Source organism: Geotrypetes seraphini, chromosome 1 (assembly GCF_902459505.1).
Source record: "Geotrypetes seraphini chromosome 1, aGeoSer1.1, whole genome shotgun sequence".
Classification (NCBI taxonomy): domain Eukaryota; kingdom Metazoa; phylum Chordata; class Amphibia; order Gymnophiona; family Dermophiidae; genus Geotrypetes; species Geotrypetes seraphini.
The window spans coordinates 520,245,763-520,263,653 of NC_047084.1; the positions used below are offsets into that span (position 1 = coordinate 520,245,763).

The 17,891-nt window shown below is 40.0% G+C and overlaps 1 protein-coding gene across 1 annotated transcript in view; it reads right to left on the minus strand.

The window, feature by feature from the left end:
- The window catches only part of SLC12A2 (solute carrier family 12 member 2), a 333,014-nt gene that overhangs the window by 9,614 nt on the left and 305,509 nt on the right, over positions 1 to 17,891 (minus strand). Inside the window, exon 26 of the mRNA XM_033928970.1 lies at positions 196 to 263. Coding sequence (XP_033784861.1) covers positions 196 to 263 — 68 coding nt within the window. The remainder of the gene's footprint in view (positions 1 to 195; positions 264 to 17,891) is intronic.

The following is a 17,891-nucleotide window of genomic DNA, read 5'->3' on the forward strand; positions in this document are numbered from 1 at the left end:
GAACGAAACCCGAATTGACAATCATGAAGAACATCAAATTTTTCTATATACTTCACCAAGTCAGAATTAACCACCCCTTCCATTAATTTGGTAAACAATGGAATATCAAGTGGAAACAAAATTTAAGGGGGGGGGGGTGAAACTTGTGAATAAGACATTGTTGAGATAACTAGAGCAAAGAACCATATAACTTACATGACAATAACATTTGCTGTGCTTGAATGCTCCTTCAGCAATTCATTCAGTCGGATCTGGCGGTGAGTCTAGAATACACACAAACATTAGAAATATTCCATAGTAATCAGATATATATATACTAGCTGATGCCCCGGCGTTGCACGAGTATTTAATTATAGCAATAACACTGTAAATTGATTCAAATAAAGATACTTTATAGTGGTGAATGAAATTATTTTTAACAGCTTTATAAAAAGTACAATATTCAAATTATAATGTGAAATATTTGACAAAATGAATACAATACAACTAACACAAAACTTGATTATAAACAACATTTTTAGTTTCACCTCCAGGAGCAAGAACATATAAATTCTTGGGTGAACCCACCCTTGAGCAAGCAACATAGAGTTGTCCATGGGAAAAACAGGGGGATCTTAAATCCACTCCACAGTATGTAATAGTCTGTCCCTGTGATTTGTTGATTGTGATAGAGAATGCAAGTCTCACTGGAATTTGCAATCTCTTAAACTGAAAAGGAAGATCTGTTGGAAGAAGTGGCATCCAAAAGTTTCAGTATTGATTTAAACAACTCAATATGTGGAAACTCAGGTTGAAAAGAAACTCCATACAGTTTTTTCCCGGTTCAGAATGGAACCTGTGTTCCTAGTTCAGCATATTATGAACTGGGGTGCATGAAGGAAACAGTTACAAACACAGTTAGAACATACAAACTCTATATGTATGGTGTCCGTGGTAGAATAGAAACGATGTCCCTAGTGGTTATAGTGTCATAGAAAGTGTTTTATAGTTGGAATAACTGTGAGAATGGCAGCTTTTTACATCCTTTCCATTGACATGAATGGGTGAAATCTGATTTTCTGTTTGTAGCTCCGCCCACGTGTGCAGGTGGGCAGCGAGACCCCCAGAACATATCACCCCAGGTAGTGAGGGATCTGCATACCAAGTTACGTTCAAATCGGTCAAGTCGTTTTTGAATTACTGTGAGAATGGCAGCTTTTTACATTTTTTCCATTGACATGAATGGGTGAAATCTGATTTTCTGTTTGTAGCTCCGCCCACATGTGCAGGTGGGCCGCGAGACCCCCAGAACATATCATCCCAGGTAGTGAGGGATCTGCATACCAAGTTTCGTTCAAATCGGTCAAGCCGTTTTTGCGTGATCGCGGCACATACACACACACACACACATACACACACACATACATACCTCCGATTTTATATATATAGATATAGATAGGCTCATCATAAAATCTAGAAACACTGGAACAAATATCTGAAGTATGTTAAGGACTGAGCTTCCACAAGCTCTTGTTTTCTCTGAATACTAATTGGACAAGTTTGAAGACAAATATTAAAATTAAGTTGACTATCAAATTAAAGTAGCTTTATAGAATGCTATTTTTACAACCTACAATGTTGCTTTTAATTCAACATAAGTTTCCTCAAATATATCTCAACTGGGGATCTGGCAGCCTCCATAAGGAAGCAAGCACAAACATGTGGAGGCTGAGACTGATAGGGTAGAAGGAAGGGAGAGTTGTTGAATTGGGGAAATATAAAGAAAAGTTGGGGTTAATAGTTGGGGTTATTTGTTTAAATTAGGTAAGGTAAGAGGTGTTGGGGATTAAGGAGAAAAGAGGTGGTTTGGGTGGCCAGTTGCTAAACAGGGAGAGTTTGAATGTGGCCTAATCCCATAGCAGTAAATTCTTGCTGTGGCCTCCACTTGGGGATGATGTGGGGAATGTGCAAAGGGAGATTTAGAGGGGAGAATGCAGAAGATGAGCCTTTTTTTCCCTCCCCACTTGCCCAGTTATTGGTTGTGGTTTTTGTGGGGGGTTTTTTGGGGGTTTTTTTTTGGGGGGGTGACCTGACTTACCCCCCCCCTTACCCATGGAGAGCTTCCAGACATCAGGAGCCCCTTCCCTCTTGTCATAGCACATGGCACATTGGCTAATGCCATAGATACAACACTAGTAAAAATAAGGTGGTATTCAGCTGGAGACTTATGTAACTTGCAGGATGGTCTCCATGAGGATGAGCTTTTGACAGGCCAGTCCAAGGAACAGTGCATTGGTTTTATGTTTGGAAAGGACAGAGTGCGGGATGCTTTAACAGCAATTCCCTCTAAGGAGATGAGGGCCATTGAAGGTCCATATCCTATGCCTATGTCCACAAATAAAGATGACTGATGGATCTATGTGCTGTGTACCTTACAGCAAATAGCCTAGGTTGTATTATCTGTTCTGCTAATGGACAATGCTAGCTTTTGGAATGATTTAAATATTTAGACAGTGCCCATACCGCACAAGTGCCATTGCCTTCCCACCCAACGAGACCATCAGTTCAGTAATAAAGCTAAGAAGCCTACTTAGGAGAGGTGGGCAGGTTGTGAGAATATATACCTATTGTCCTAGGAGAACACCTGCAACAGTAAGTATCATCCCTTTCTCCAAGGACAAGCAGGCATAATATTCTTACATGTGGGACTCCCAAGCTGCCAGGATCATGACTCTGGAAAAAGGAGAATGAATACATAATTATGAGCTTGGAGAAACCCAAGAGGGTTGGAAGGAAGAGACTGTTGGTTTGGACCGACAGTCTCTTCTGGAAGTGTGTTCCAAACAGAGTGAGAAATAAAGGTATAGACTGAGGAACAACTAGCTACTTTGCAAATATCCTCAATAAATGCAGAGCGGAAATGAGCTACCGTTGTAAACATAGCTCGGACATTATGGGATGTTACAAGGCTCTGAAGCATCAGTCCAGCCTGAGCATACATGAAGGAAATAGTCTACTAGCCAAGTGGAGTTGTTTCTCTTGGTAACAGGAACTCTGAGTCTATTAGGGTCAAAAGCCACAAAAACCTGTGAGGATCCTCTATGAGGTTTAGCTGATCAAGGCAGAATGCCAGAGCTCGGTTGCAATCCAAGGTACAAAGAACTGCTTCTTTAGAATGCATATGCAGTTTTGAGACGAAAAACAGACAGAACTATAGACTAGCTGAGGTGAAATTCTGAGACGATTTTAGGTAGGAATTTTGGATGAGTTGGAAACACCTGTCGTGGTAGAATCAGACACAAGAACTTGAAGTTCACCCACACGGCGTGCAGACATAAGGGCAATGAGGAAAATGACTTTCTGAGTGAGAAGTTTGACACAGCAAGAAATAAATGGCTCAAAGGGAGACTTCATTACAACAGATGGTATTATGTTGAGATCCCAAGCAATATGTGAAGGGTTTATAAGTGATTTTGTGTTGAATAGGCCTTTCTTAAAGATGGGCTACCAAGGAATGAACAAATAAAGGTTTTATTGTCCAAAGGAGAGTAAAACACACTGATTGCACTTAGATGAACTCTAACCAAATTGTTTTTTTTAGAATGGAGTTAGAGAGGCAGAGAAGCTAGTCCAGTATGGCTAAAAGTGGATGCGTGATGAGTTCTAGAGAATGTGATGCACACCAGGAAGGAGAAAATTAGGTTCTTACCTGCTAATTTTCTTTCTTTTAGTCTGATGGGTAATAGCTCACTGTGACCAGCAGGTAGAGGCTGAGACCAAAACTTTGGTTGTAGCATATTAGCTGAGGCTCCCCTTCCTAAATCAGTGTGCCGAATAGCCAAGCAAAACTAAAAAAAAACTAATATGGAACAGTAATAACATTCCGAACAGGAGAAAAACAACAAACACATAGTAATGCTGTTGGAAAATGCATAGAACCAAAAACCCTGCAGTGAAATGTCCCCACAGCTCACCAACTACGCCAGCCAAGCCATAGCTGCTGTTCTTGTATCTCCCCGACCCTAGAAAAATACTAGAACCCACAGAAAAGCAAAATCTTCACGCGGACAAAAAAAAAATGCAAGTACCGCAGAAAGACAGATATGGTGGGGAACTGTACCAGTCTAGAGAAACTGAAAGAACAAAAATTAGCAGGTTAAGAACCTAATTTATCTAGAACACGCTCAAACACTGTGTCCCAATGCGCCTGAACGTCCACACGGTAGTGTTGAACAAAAGAATGCAGAGAAGACCAAACTGCAGCCTTACAAATATCCACTGGAGGCACAAGAGAAGACTCAGCCCAAGAAGCTGCCTGACCCCGAGTGGAATGAGCCTTGAGAAATTCTGGAACAGGATTTTTTGAAGAAGGTATACGGAAGCAATAGTCTCCTTGCACCGCGCAATAGTAGCCTTGGAAGCGCTATCACCCTTACGAGGACCTGCCAAAAGGACAAAGAGAGATGATCCGACTTCCGGAACTCCTAGGTCCGCTAAACATAAGAGCAAAGGACCCGACATGACATCCAACTTGCGCAATTGTCTCTGCTCTGAAGAGCCTCCTCAATCACCCAAAACCAGGACTACAGATTAGAGAATGACATGGTGGTTGTCGTTGCGAGTACAGGGACAAGGCCATTCACAGCCCCGTGGAGCAGTGAATGGTCTTGTCTCCGCAGTTAAAGTTGTGTGCATGCGCGGTGAACGAGCGTGCGGTCCGGCAGCCCCCTCTCTCCCGCCGGCCGTCTGGCCGTGCATCTCCCTCCCTCCCTTTCCTTCTCTTTGTGGCGATTTCAATAAGGCTATGCGTTGTATTACAGCCAGAGCCTTGAAGTCATGTCACGTATGGCTGCTGGAAGAGTCTCCTCTGATGCAACTTCCTGTTTCTGGTTACATCGGAGGAGACTTTTCCAGCAGCCAACGCAATGCGACTTCAAGGCTCTGGCTGCAATACAACGCTAGCCTTATAGAAATCGCCACAAAGAGAAAGTAAGGGGAAGAGAGGGAGGGAGATGCATGGCTGGCTGGCGGGAGGGAGCTGCTGGACCACGTGAAGGGTGCTGGGAACTGGGGAAGAGAGAGTGGGGAAAAGACGCTGGGAAATGGGGAAGAAAGAGTGGAGAGAAGACGCTGGGGAAGAGAGAGTGGGAAAAAGACACTGGGAAAGAGGATAGATTAAGAATATTTGAATCGCTATCCCCTTTCGACTCTTCCCTACCAATCTCCTCTGCCTTTTCTCCTTACCTCCCCATCTCCCTTCCCCAATCCCATCCACTTTGGTTAACTCCTTCTACTTAAAGAACAATCTTCTCTCTAGGTTTGTGGGGACGGGGTGGTGACGGGACCGAGCTCGTGGAGATGGGACGGGGACTGAACTCACAGGGACGGGAGGAGACAGGGACAATTTTTTCCCCCGTATCATTCTCTACTACAGATTTGGTTAACATGAAAATGCGAAACCATTCGGCAGAAAAGAAGGAACCGACCGCAACACAACACGCTCCCGAGAAAGCTCCAGAAAAGGAGGCCGACAAGAAAACACCTGCAGCTCAGAAACACATTTCACAGATATAATAGCCACCAAAAAGACCGCTTTAAGAGTTAGGTCCTTCAATGAGCAGGCACCCAAAGGCTCAAAAAATGGGTGCACCAGCACAGACAAGACCAGATTAAGATACCAAGACAGAACAGATGGCCGAACGGGGGACTTGAGCAATTTGGCCGCCCGCAAAAACTGAACCACATCGGAGACAGCAGACAAACGCTGACCCTATAGCAACTCACAAAAGGCAGACAAGGCCGCAAGCTGAACCCGGAGAGAAGACCAAGCCAGGCCCTTGTCCATGCCATCCTGCAAGAACTTCAAGATGTTCGGCAGAGAATCGTGAAAAGAGACCACCCTACGCACAGCACACCACTCCTCAAAAATATGCCAAGCCGTAAGACAAAAGGGACCCAGATCGAACATTGGAATGGAGCCTGAGAAAGAAGGTCGATTGAGAGAGGCAGGGGCAGAGGATCCGGCACAAGATGACGAACCATATCCGCATACCACGCGAAGAACTCTGCCCACTAATGGCCATAGAGGGAACACATACAAAAGGCCCGCCGCCAGCCACGGCTGAACTAGAGCAGTGAGCCGCAGTTTGATGACCTTTAGCCACTTGAGTGCGGCTCACGGCTCAGCTTCCCATCCTCGTAAAAAGGATGCTGAAGCGCTGGGCCGACCAACCTTCACCACCCGACGTCAATTCTGACATCGGAGAGAAAGTTCTGCGTCAGCCAATCGCTGCCTGGCTGGCCTGAAACTTCCTCTCCAACGTTAGAATAGACGTCAGGTGGGGAAGATTGGTCGGCCCGGCGATTCAGCGTCCACTTTATGGTGAAGGGAAGCAGGGAGAGCTCAGAACTCGGCAGCGGCCTGTTCCCCGATGATGGTGGTGGCAGCCTATTCCCCGGCAGTGGTGGCAGCCTGTTCCCCAATGGCAGTGGCTTGGGAGAGGAACGTAAGAAAGAAGGGAGATGGGTGACAGAAAGACAGGGAGAGAGACAGAAAGGGGGCATGGAGAGAGAAAGATAGGGAGACAGACAGAAAGGGGGCATGGAGAGAGAAAGACAGACAGAAAGAAAGAAGGGGGCAGGGTGAAAAAAAGAAAGGGGGCATGGAGAGAGAAAGACAGACACAGAAAGAAGAGGCAGGGTGAAAAAAAGAAAAAGTAGGGAGAGGGAATGAGGTCTGGAGGAGAGGAAGCATACAGGAGGCTGAAAGAAGGGAAGAAATATTGGATGCACAGTCAGAAGAATAAAGTGCAACCAGAGACTGATGAAATTACCAGACAACAAAGATAGGAAAAATGATTTTATTTTCAATTTAGTGATCAAAATGTGTCCGTTTTGAGAGTTTTTATCTGTTGTCTATATTTTGCACTATGGCCCCCTTTTACTAAACCACAATAGCAAGTTTTTAGCACAGGGAGCCTATGAGCATCAAGAGCAGCTCCCTGCACTAAAAAACGCTATCGCGATTAAGTAAAAAGTGAGGGGGTAGATTTGTCTATTTTTGTATAGTTGTTACTGAGGTGACATTGTTTGTTAACTCTAAATTTCCTTAGGCTGACAAATATAATTCAGCCAATCCAAATATTAGACCTTAGGCTATTTAAATGAAAGCAAATAAGTTTTTGGTTTCTTTTATATTTCATCCTTTAATGCTGTACCTATTCTGTTAGCAATATTACTTAGGCATAGCCGGAAACCAAATAAAGGATATATATTATAGGTATTTCTTCCATGTTGATTATGATCCTCTTTATAAGGACATTTACCATATCAGGTGAAGCTGTTTGCTACATGAAAATCCATGTTTGCACTTTTCGATGTCTGTTGATGACTTATTTGCACGATCATAGACTAATGCTATTTGAAAACATAGTAACATAGTAGATGACGGCAGATAAAGACCCGAATGGTCCATCCAGTCTGCCCAACCTGATTCAATTAAAAAAAATTTTTTATTTTATTTTTTTAATTTTTCTTCTTAGCTATTTCTGGGCAAGAATCCAAAGCTTTACCCGGTACTGTGCTTGGGTTCCAACTGCCAAAATCTCTGTTAAGACTTAATCCAGCCAATCTACACCCTCCCAGGCATTGAAGCCCTCCCCTGCCCATCCTTCACCAAACGGCCATACACCGACACAGACCGTGCAAGTCTGCCCAGTAACTGGCCTAGTTCAATATTTAATATTATTTTCTGATTCTAAATCTTCTGTGTTCATCCCACGCTTCTTTGAACTCAGTCACAGTTTTACTCTCCACCACCTCTCTCGGGAGCACATTCCAGGCATCCACCACCCTCTCCGTAAAGTAGAACTTCCTAACATTGCCCCTGAATCTACCACCCCTCAACCTCAAATTATGTCCTCTGGTTTTACCATTTTCCTTTCTCTGGAAAAGATTTTGTTCTACGTTAATACCCTTCAAGTATTTGAACGTCTGAATCATATCTCCCCTGTCTCTCCTTTCCTCTAGGGTATACATATTCAGGGCTTCCAGTCTCTCCTCATACGTCTTCTGGCGCAAGCCTCCTATCATTTTCGTCGCCCTCCTCTGGACCGCCTCAAGTCTTCTTACGTCTTTCGCCAGATACGGTCTCCAAAACTGAACACAATACTCCAAGTGGGGCCTCACCAATGACCTGTACAGGGGCATCAACACCTTCTTCCTTCTACTGACTATGCCTCTCTTTATACAGCCCAGCATCCTTCTGGCAGCAGCCACTGCCTTGTCACACTTTTTTCGCCTTTAGATCTTCGGACACTATCACCCCAAGGTCCCTCTCCCCATCCGTGCATATCAGCTTCTCTCCTCCCAGCATATACGGTTCCTTCCTATTATTAATCCCCAAATGCATTACACTGCATTGAATTTTAGTTGCCAGGCATTAGACCATTCGTCTAACTTTTGCAGATCCTTTTTCATATTTTCCACTCCCTCTTCGGTGTCTACCCTGTTACAAATCTTGGTATCATCTGCAAAAAGGCACACTTTTCCTTCTAACCCTTCAGCAATGTCACCCACATACATATTGAACAGGATTGGCCCCAGCACCGAACCCTGAGAGACGCCACTAGTCACCTTTCCTTCCTTCGAGTGACTTCCATTAACCACCACCCTCTGGCGTCTGTCCGACAGCCAGTTTCTGACCCAGTTCACCACTTTGGGTCCTAACTTCAGCCCTTCAAGTTTGTTCAACAGCCTCCTATGAGGAACTGTATCAAAGGCTTTGCTGAAATCCAAGTAAATTACATCTAGCATATGTCCTCGATCCAGCTCTCTGGTCACCCAATCAAAAAATTCAATCAGGTTCATTTGGCACGATTTACCTTTTGTAAAGCCATGTTGCCTCGGATCATTGCTGAGAATCTTCATCCGTATGGCACCCCGATGATATATATATATATATATATATATATATACTAGTTGTTTAGCCCGTTACATTAACGGGTGCTAGCAGCCCTTCTCCCTTATTTTTACCTCCTCCCTGTCCAGCAACACCTCTCCCCCTTTCCCTGCTCCCCCCATATAGCAGTAGCCCTTCTCCTTTTATCTCCCCCTGTCCAGCAGCACCCCTCCCATTCCCTCCTCCCCCTGTCCAGCAGTAGCTCTTCTCCTTTATGTCCTGCTCCCCCTCTGTCCAGCAGTAGCCCCAGGAAAAGAGTGAGGATCACAGGACCAAAGCTTTTACTGACATCCAAGTAGGGGAAATCCACTCTCCCCACCTCCTTGCTCCTGCTGCACTTCCTCCTTGGCTATACACACGCGCGCGCGCGCACACACTTACATACAGCTCTCCGGCTCCTCGCGCCCCTCCTCCACATTCCACTTCTTCGGCGGGGGCCAACGTTTTCTTTATTTTGTTTTCTTTTCACGTGTTCCTCCTTCATGGAAAAACAGCACTACCGGCCAACTTAGTCCCTTGCCGCCCCCTTCCCGCGCCGCACAACCACCTTTCCTTCCCTCCCTCCATCAGGTGCAGTGAATCCACCAATGTTAAAAGGAGCCACGTCGAAATCGGAGGCCTGCCACTGCCGTAGCACTTTCCCCTCTGCCTTGGCAGAGAGGAACGTGTTACGGTGGCGGCAGGGCTCCAATTTCAAAGCAGCTCCTTTTAACATAGGCGGAGTTGAACTGACCTGATGGAGGAAGGGAAGGAACGGTGGGGCAAATTTCGGCAACAGCAGGAATTGTTTGGCGGGCCAAGCACCGTGAAACTTTGTTTCTTTAGGCAGCCCCGGGGGGGGGGGGAGGGGGTTGAATCGTCGATGTGCAGGCCGCTGAGACGGGAGTGAGCAGTTCGGCTTCCCCTATCTGGGGAAACCGGGGAAATCGCCGTGCCGAACTCAGCTGCGCGTCGGGAGTGAGTTTTTCGACTTCCCCTATCTGGGGAAACCGCCGTGCCGAACTGAGCTGCGCATGGGGCCGTAGTAAGCGCGGGGCATGCTGCAGTCTTGGCGGCCATGGACATACGGATCACGGAAGCACGCCGATAAGACTGCGCATGCGCCGCCTACGGTTTTATTATATAGATATTCATCTGTTTGTGATTATTTCTAACAGTCCTATTGCAAGATTATTCATGTGCTTCACTTGATTATGACTTTTATGCATTTTTCATCCTGTTTTTGATTCCCACAAATAGCTCCTTAGCTATAGCTAGTTTCCATTTTCAATTAGATTCTTTCCATCCCCTTTCTTGCTCCTTAGTTGTGAGAAAGTGCAGTGAAGAAGAAGAAGCAACGAGCCCAGCTGACATAAGAAGAGTTGATGCGATAACCTGAACTTCCACCCTGGCATTGAGCGTAACCTGATGGCATCTGGACCTAGTCAAGTCTCACTGATCCCAGCTATTTTGGAGGGGCATGGAAATAATCTAACTGGTTAATTTATCCCTTTTTGGATATAGTATGATCATGACAGGATGAAGCCATAAGAAAAGTATATTAAAATGTTAGCCACCCACATTTACTGTCACTGGATCCACATCCTGAATATCAGATTATGAATCCCCCCCAGATGCTTAGTTGCCCGAACTATCTCAAAAGTTGAAATAGCGACTCCCTACACCTACAATATTGCCCATGTGGATCAGGATATGACAAGTCATTAAGAGTCATTGGTATAGCACCTTCTTTGCTTAGACAAACAGTAAATTAATAATCTATCACCATTATTCTTTTCTACTACTAGTTGCATATATGGCCTTATAGAATTGCTGAGTTATACTGTGACACATGCCATTATAGTTTAGTTGGGCTTGGGTTAGTTTATTTGTCCTCTTAATCCATATCAAGCCTACTTATTGAGTACCAGAGCCATAACCAAGTATCAGCATGACCTTCAACTATATCTTGACCTTGAAGATTTCGCAATCTTCGAAGAGGGGAATGAGGAAGGGTATAGAATTCCTGTGTAGAAGAGACCAGGTGAAGACCCCTGAAATTTCCTCCATTTAAGCAGAAACAGGCCAATACAGATGGAGCCTAAAATGGATGCTGAAAAAGTAAAAATGGACTCTGACTAACAAACTCTAACAAACTGTCAGCTCTGAAAGACACTTCTGCTTTCTTGAAGGAAAGGTCAATCACAAAACACATCTGGAAAGGAAGACACTGAAATTGATGTAAGAAACTCACCAAGAAACTGCGCTGTGCAGCGTAAGAACAAGGGATGTAAGGAAGTAAAAACTAACCACAGAGCTAAAAAACGTTAGGTCAGGTGCTCGGAGGGGGGGGGCTTGGTATACTAACAGGACATTTATTGGGACACCGGGTAGGATTACATCATTAGGGGTGTGGTCACACAGTATCACTCATTATGCTAACCAATCATTAGATTAATAAATGAGATAATAAATATGATTAACCAATGAAAATGTGAAATGTAACATGCATCAAGGTGGGCCAGAACTGTCAAGAGTCCTATAAAAGAGGGCTCCCAGGACCAGAGCTTCAGAACTCTATGGAAGTTCTCCATCAGTCTGGCCAGCCTGGTGTATGCTCTATCACTCTGTATGTTGTGTGATTTGTTCCTGTAAGCTATTACTATTTGATTATTAAACTTATAATGTTTGAACCAGCATAAAGGGAGTCAAGTGGTCTTTCTGTAGAGGCTGAAATAGCCAGCTTCTTCAGCGACTGAAGCACAATAAGCACTTTTTCCCCTGTGAAGTGCTCATTGTGCAATATATGACCTAGCTTGGAGCAAAGTGCCGGTTAGCAGTAAAATACAGCACATTTAAAGGAAAAGAGCCCTTTAGACCAGCACAGCCTCAGGATTTGGGTCGTTTGTTTTTTTTTTCCAGAATAGACTTTCACTGGGTCTCTAGTCCTGACCAGTATCTGTGGCTAGGCTGCCAGCTGAGGCACCTCTACAAAAACTTGGGGAGATGGAGGAGGGGGGGAGGCCTCCCCCTCAACTTGAGACCTGTCAGATTTCACACACCCCGAGGTCGGACGGACCCACAAGCAGAACCTGTCCAAGCTCCATCTGGTGCCAAAAAGGGGACCAGGGACCCTAAACAAATTCCAACAACTTTTAACGAGGGGAAACTAATTATTTTTTTTTTTTTGCTTACCACTTGCTTAAAGACTGAGCAAGACTGGTTTAGGAGGGGGATCCTCAGCTAATATACTACAACCAAAGTTTTGGTCTCAGTCTTCACCTGCTGGTCACAGTGAGCTATTACCCATCAGTTAAGAACTGTACAAGTCTAGAGAGCGACAAAGAAGAGTATCTTGTCAATTTGAACTGGTAGCAGCACTGTGCTGATGGTTTTCTAGATGCATCTATGACAGCAGATACTACAGCTGAGAGGCAGAAAGCATTTACTTTTCAGTGAAAGGAACCATGCTGTTAGTGCTAATGAGCAAGGGATGGGATGAAAGAAGGATTCCTCATTCCTCTTTAGTAGTGTTGGGAACTTTGCAACCAAGGTTTCATGGCTGAGAGCTCTAGGAGGAGCAGAAAACAAATCTGGCATGGCCAAAGCAGTGCTATAAGGATTATGGTACCTCAATCTTATTGAAGTTTGACTAGTTTTCCTGATGAGAGGTATCAGATGAAATGCATAGAGGATCTGTCTTCACAGTGAAAGATGTAATGTGATTGGGAGTATAGAGTCTGGAGCAAAACTGTGGCAGTTTGTTGTTGAGGTGGGAAGCGAAGAGATTTCTTTTTTTTTTTTTTTTTTTATAATATTTTTATTTTCAAATTTTACAAAAAGTGTACATAATAATAAAATACATTTGATATATGCATGGTATCACTTTTATATCTAACACAATGTATGTCTGAATTTGATTTTCCCCTTCACCCTCCCCCCACCCTTTTATTGCCTTAATATAATATTTTCAAATTTTATAAAAGTATACAACATATTGGAATATAATTGATAATTATTCAATAACATATTTATATCTACTACAATATATTCTGGATAAATTTCCCTCCCCCCACCCTTCTATTATTTTTTAATCATTTGTTACATTTTGTATCATATATTATAATATATTATATATAAATTGTTTTCCTTATCCCCCCTATATGTGTGTCGTAAAAAAAAAAAAAAAAAAAAAAAAAAAAAAGAAAATCTCTAAAAGAAGAAAAGAAGAAAAAGTATTCTATTATTTAATCATTGCAGTATTTTGTCAATGGCCCCCATATTTTTATAAATTTATTATATGTCCCCTTTTGTACTGCTATTGTTCTTTCCATTTTAAAAACATGGCATATTGTATTCCACCAAAATGTGTAGTTTAGGTTGTTGTAATTTTTCCAATTATTAGTTATATGTTGAATGGCAACCCCTGTCATAATTAATAAAAGTTTATTATTTTCTGGTGAAATTTGACTTTTTTTTCTCATCATTGTTCCAAATAAAATTGTATCATATGATATTGCAATATGATTTTCCATTAATTTATTAATTTGTGGCCAAATTGAATTCCAAAAAATTTTAATATAAGGACAATGATATAATAAATGATCTAATGTCCCTGGTTCTAGATTACAGTGCCAGCATCTATTAGACTTAGAACTGTCTAGTTTTTGCAAACGAGTAGGGGTCCAAAAAGCTCTATGTAATAAAAAGAACCATGTTTGTTTCATAGACGCTGACACTGTACATCCCATTCTCCAAGACCAAATTAGTGGCCATTGAGATGCATTAATTTGATGTCCAATCTCAATGCTCCAAATGTCTCTTAGACCATTTTTTGGTTTTTTAATTAAATATCCAGATATTAATTTATACCACAATGCGGCTTGATGTCCTAGGAAGTCTGCTTTAAAGCATAAGAACTTTAAACTATATTGATTGTTTAATGATTTCCATTCAGGGAACCCAACCTGAATGGCCTGCTTCAATTGCAACCATTTAAAACTTTGTGTTTTATTAAGACCAAATCTATGTTGCAATTGTGAAAAATCCAGCAGTTTACCTTCTGAAATAATATCATCTAGAGATCTGATTCCTGCAATAATCCAGTTCTTCCAAAGGATTTGAGCTCCGCCTACTTTGATCTTGGAGTTTATCCATATGGATTGATTAGTTGATTTATATATTGGGATGGGTGTTAATTTATCAATAAATCTCAATGTTTTCCAAGTATCCATTATTATTTTATTTTCTCTGTATCTTTTAGGTATATTAATACTTGGTAAATGAACTAAATTTAGGGGAAACATAAGGCGCCATTCCAAATATAACCAATCTGGTGCATTATCTATAAGTTCTGGGAGGATCCAATACATACCCTGACGTAGAATATAGGCTTGATGGTACCTATAGAAATTTGGAAAATTTACCCCTCCCTCCTTAATTGATTTTTGTAAGGTTACTAAAGCTATTCTAGGTGTTTTACCAAGCCAAAGAAATTTAGTTAAAATTCTATTAAGCTTCTTATAAAAGGACCCCTGAAAATAAATAGGTATCATACTCATTTGGTAGCAAACCACAGGCAACATCATCATTTTAATAGTTTGAACTCTACCCCACCAAGATATATGTAATGGGTTCCATTGTTCACATAACTCCGTTACTTTTTTTAATACATATTTTTCATTTTCTTTTACAGTATCTTCAATTGTTTTTTTAACTTGAATGCCTAGATATTTAAATCCTTCTTCTTTCCATATGAATGGAAAAGTGTCAAATAATCCTTTTACACAGTAAACATTCAAGGGTATAATTTCAGATTTATTCCAATTAATTTTATAACCTGAAAATTTGCCAAACTTATCAATTAATTCCAATAAAGAAGATAAGGTAGACTCTGGATTTCTCAAATAAAGCAAAATATCATCAGCATAAGCCGAAATTTTATATTCCATATCTGAATATGGAATTCCTTGTATCTCCCTCGTTTGCTGTATTGCTAACAATAAGGGTTCTAATACAACATCAAATAACAAAGGAGATAAAGGACAACCTTGTCTAACTCCCCTCTGCAATTGAAAACCATCAGATATCTTATTATTAATATTTAATCTTGCAATCGGGAAGCTATACAATGTTTTTACCATTTGTATAAATCCAGAACCTATACCAAACCATTCTAAAGCCTGATACATAAAATTCCATTCTACCCTATCAAATGCTTTCTCAGCATCTAATGAAACTGTAAAAGCCGGTTCATCCATTTTTTTTGATAAGTTTAGCATGTGAAATAATAGTCTAGAGTTATTGGAGGAATGTCTTTTAGCAACGAAACCCGTTTGATGCATATCTATAATATGTGGGAGAGCTTTGGCTAATCTCAAAGCCAAAATTTTCGCCAAAAGTTTATTATCAACGTTTATCAAAGATATAGGCCTGTAGTTTGAAACCAAAGTAGGATCTTTATTTGGCTTAGGCAAAACAATTATTATTGATTCAGCCATAGTACCTTTTATATTACCTTTTATAAGTTGTGTCTGATATAATTTTATTAAATGTGGGGAGAGGATATTTTGAAATGTTTTATAAAATTCTACTGTGTAACCATCACCACCTGGAGCGGATCCAACTCTAAGAGATCTCAATGCTGTTTCTAATTCTTTTAATGATATAGGTTCTTCTAAACTTCGTTTTATATGATCAGGAATCTTAGGTCCATTTATTAAATCTAAAAATTTTTTTCCATCTTTTTGTTTCTCCAAATAAGGTTCAGAAGAATATAGATCCTTATAAAAATTTAAAAATTGTTTTAATATTATATTTGTTTGATTTGTTATTATACCATTATCATCTTTTATTCCATTAATATTAGTTCTCCTTTTTTTTGCCTTAAGATAATTTGCTAATAATTTTCCCGCCTTATTAGAATTTCCATAATACATCGCTTGTTTGGAAAACAAATCTTTTCTTATCATTTTTGATGTTAATTCATTATATTTACCTTTTACTTTCAAAAGAGCTTGCAAAACTTCATATTCCCATTTGCTTATCAATTTAGCTTCTAATATTTTTATTTCTTTTTCTAATTCTATATATTGTTTTTTAATTTGTTTCCTAATAAAAGCTGAATATGATATGATATTACCCCTCATAGTTGCTTTAAATGCATCCCATACATTCTCTATAGATGTATCTTCCACTAAATTTATTTGAAAAAATTCATTAATTTGTGTTTTAAAATTTTCCAAAAATTTGTCATCCACAAGCAATGCATTATCAAATCTCCAAAGAGGTCTATTATTTTCTAATTGATCTAATTGTAATTCTATCCATATTCCCGCATGATCCGAAATGATAATAGGATCAATGGAGGCTTTAATCACTTGTTGCACTTTATTTGTTGAAACAAAAATATAATCTATTCTTGAAAATGATTTATGAACCTGTGAACAAAATGAATACTCCTGATCATTAAAATGAAGAATACGCCATATATCTTTCAAATCACATGATCGAACTAAATTATCTAGACCTAAAGATTTAATATTTTTACCTGGTTTTTTATCCAATAATGGATCCATTACAGCATTAAAATCTCCAGCCACCACTAAATTAGAGGCAGCCAGTGGTAATAACATATTTTGTAGCTTTTTGAAAAATTCTGATTGATTCGAATTAGGGGCATATATATTAAATAACGTCAGGGTATCATTTCCCATACCTATATCGATATGTATCCATCTACCATGTGGATCTGAATTTTTTACCTTTATATTGGCCATACATTTTTTGTTTATAAGGATTGCAACCCCTGCTTTTTTGCCCACTGCTGGAGCAAAAAAACATTCTTTTATCCATCCACCTGATAGTTTCTGTGATTCCTTCATATTAAGATGGGTCTCTTGCAGACAGTAAATATCTGCATTTTGTTTTTTTAAAAATGTTAATATTTTTTTCCTTTTAATTACGTGATTTAGGCCATTGACATTAATAGAATATATTTTAAAAGACATTATATATTTTAATACTTTTCATTATCTTATTCTTCCTCTCCTCTTTCATATTTAATATCCAAAAAATTTTCTTCACGACACACATATTTAACCCTAATATATCTCCCTTAATTATTCTAATAAATATTCTCCTTATCCCTCCCTTTCCCACCCAATATATTGGCTGCTTAAGGATACACATTGGAACTGTAATCCTAACATTCTCCCCATTCCAGGCAATCAATATTCAATTGTTTAAACAAATTTCCCTTCTATCTATCTATATTGTTTTTTTTTATATATATTTAATCATTTTCCATAACATTTTATTAATGTATCATTTTCCATTTAACAATATGTTAATTTGTATTTCCTTAGTGTTATGATTTCAACATATAATTATTTTAAACATATATGCAGTGTATTATTTAATATTTCTCCTATATTCTGTTCTTTCTTTCATATAATTATTATTGTCTTTTCTTTGTATTGTTTTCCTCCTTTTCTTCAAATATTTCGATATGTTATATTTTCTAATTTTTCATAGAGTTTTCAAAACCATCTTAATATATTATGTTAATATATCATAGGTTCTGGTTTAGAGAGAAACTCTTTTAGTTTTTCGGGATCCTCAAAATATAAGGACTTGTCTCCAGATGACACTCTCATTTTCGCCGGGTAGTATAGACCATATTTAAATCCTTTTTCTTTGAGTAGAGGTCTCATATCTAGTAGTCTTTTCCTTTTAGTTGCTGTGTTTTTGGCGAAGTCTGGTAAAAACCATAATCTTGATCCTTTATAATTTAAGTTTTTATCTTTTTTTGCAGCATTTAGTATCTCTAGTGCTTGTTGGTATCTCAACATTTTGAAAATGATTGGTCTTGGTCTGTTTTTATTTTCTAAATTTTTAATTGGGATTCTATGCGCCCTTTCAATTTCAATTGGTTGTTTCAAGTCTAATTGTAGAATTTTTGGAATTAAATTTT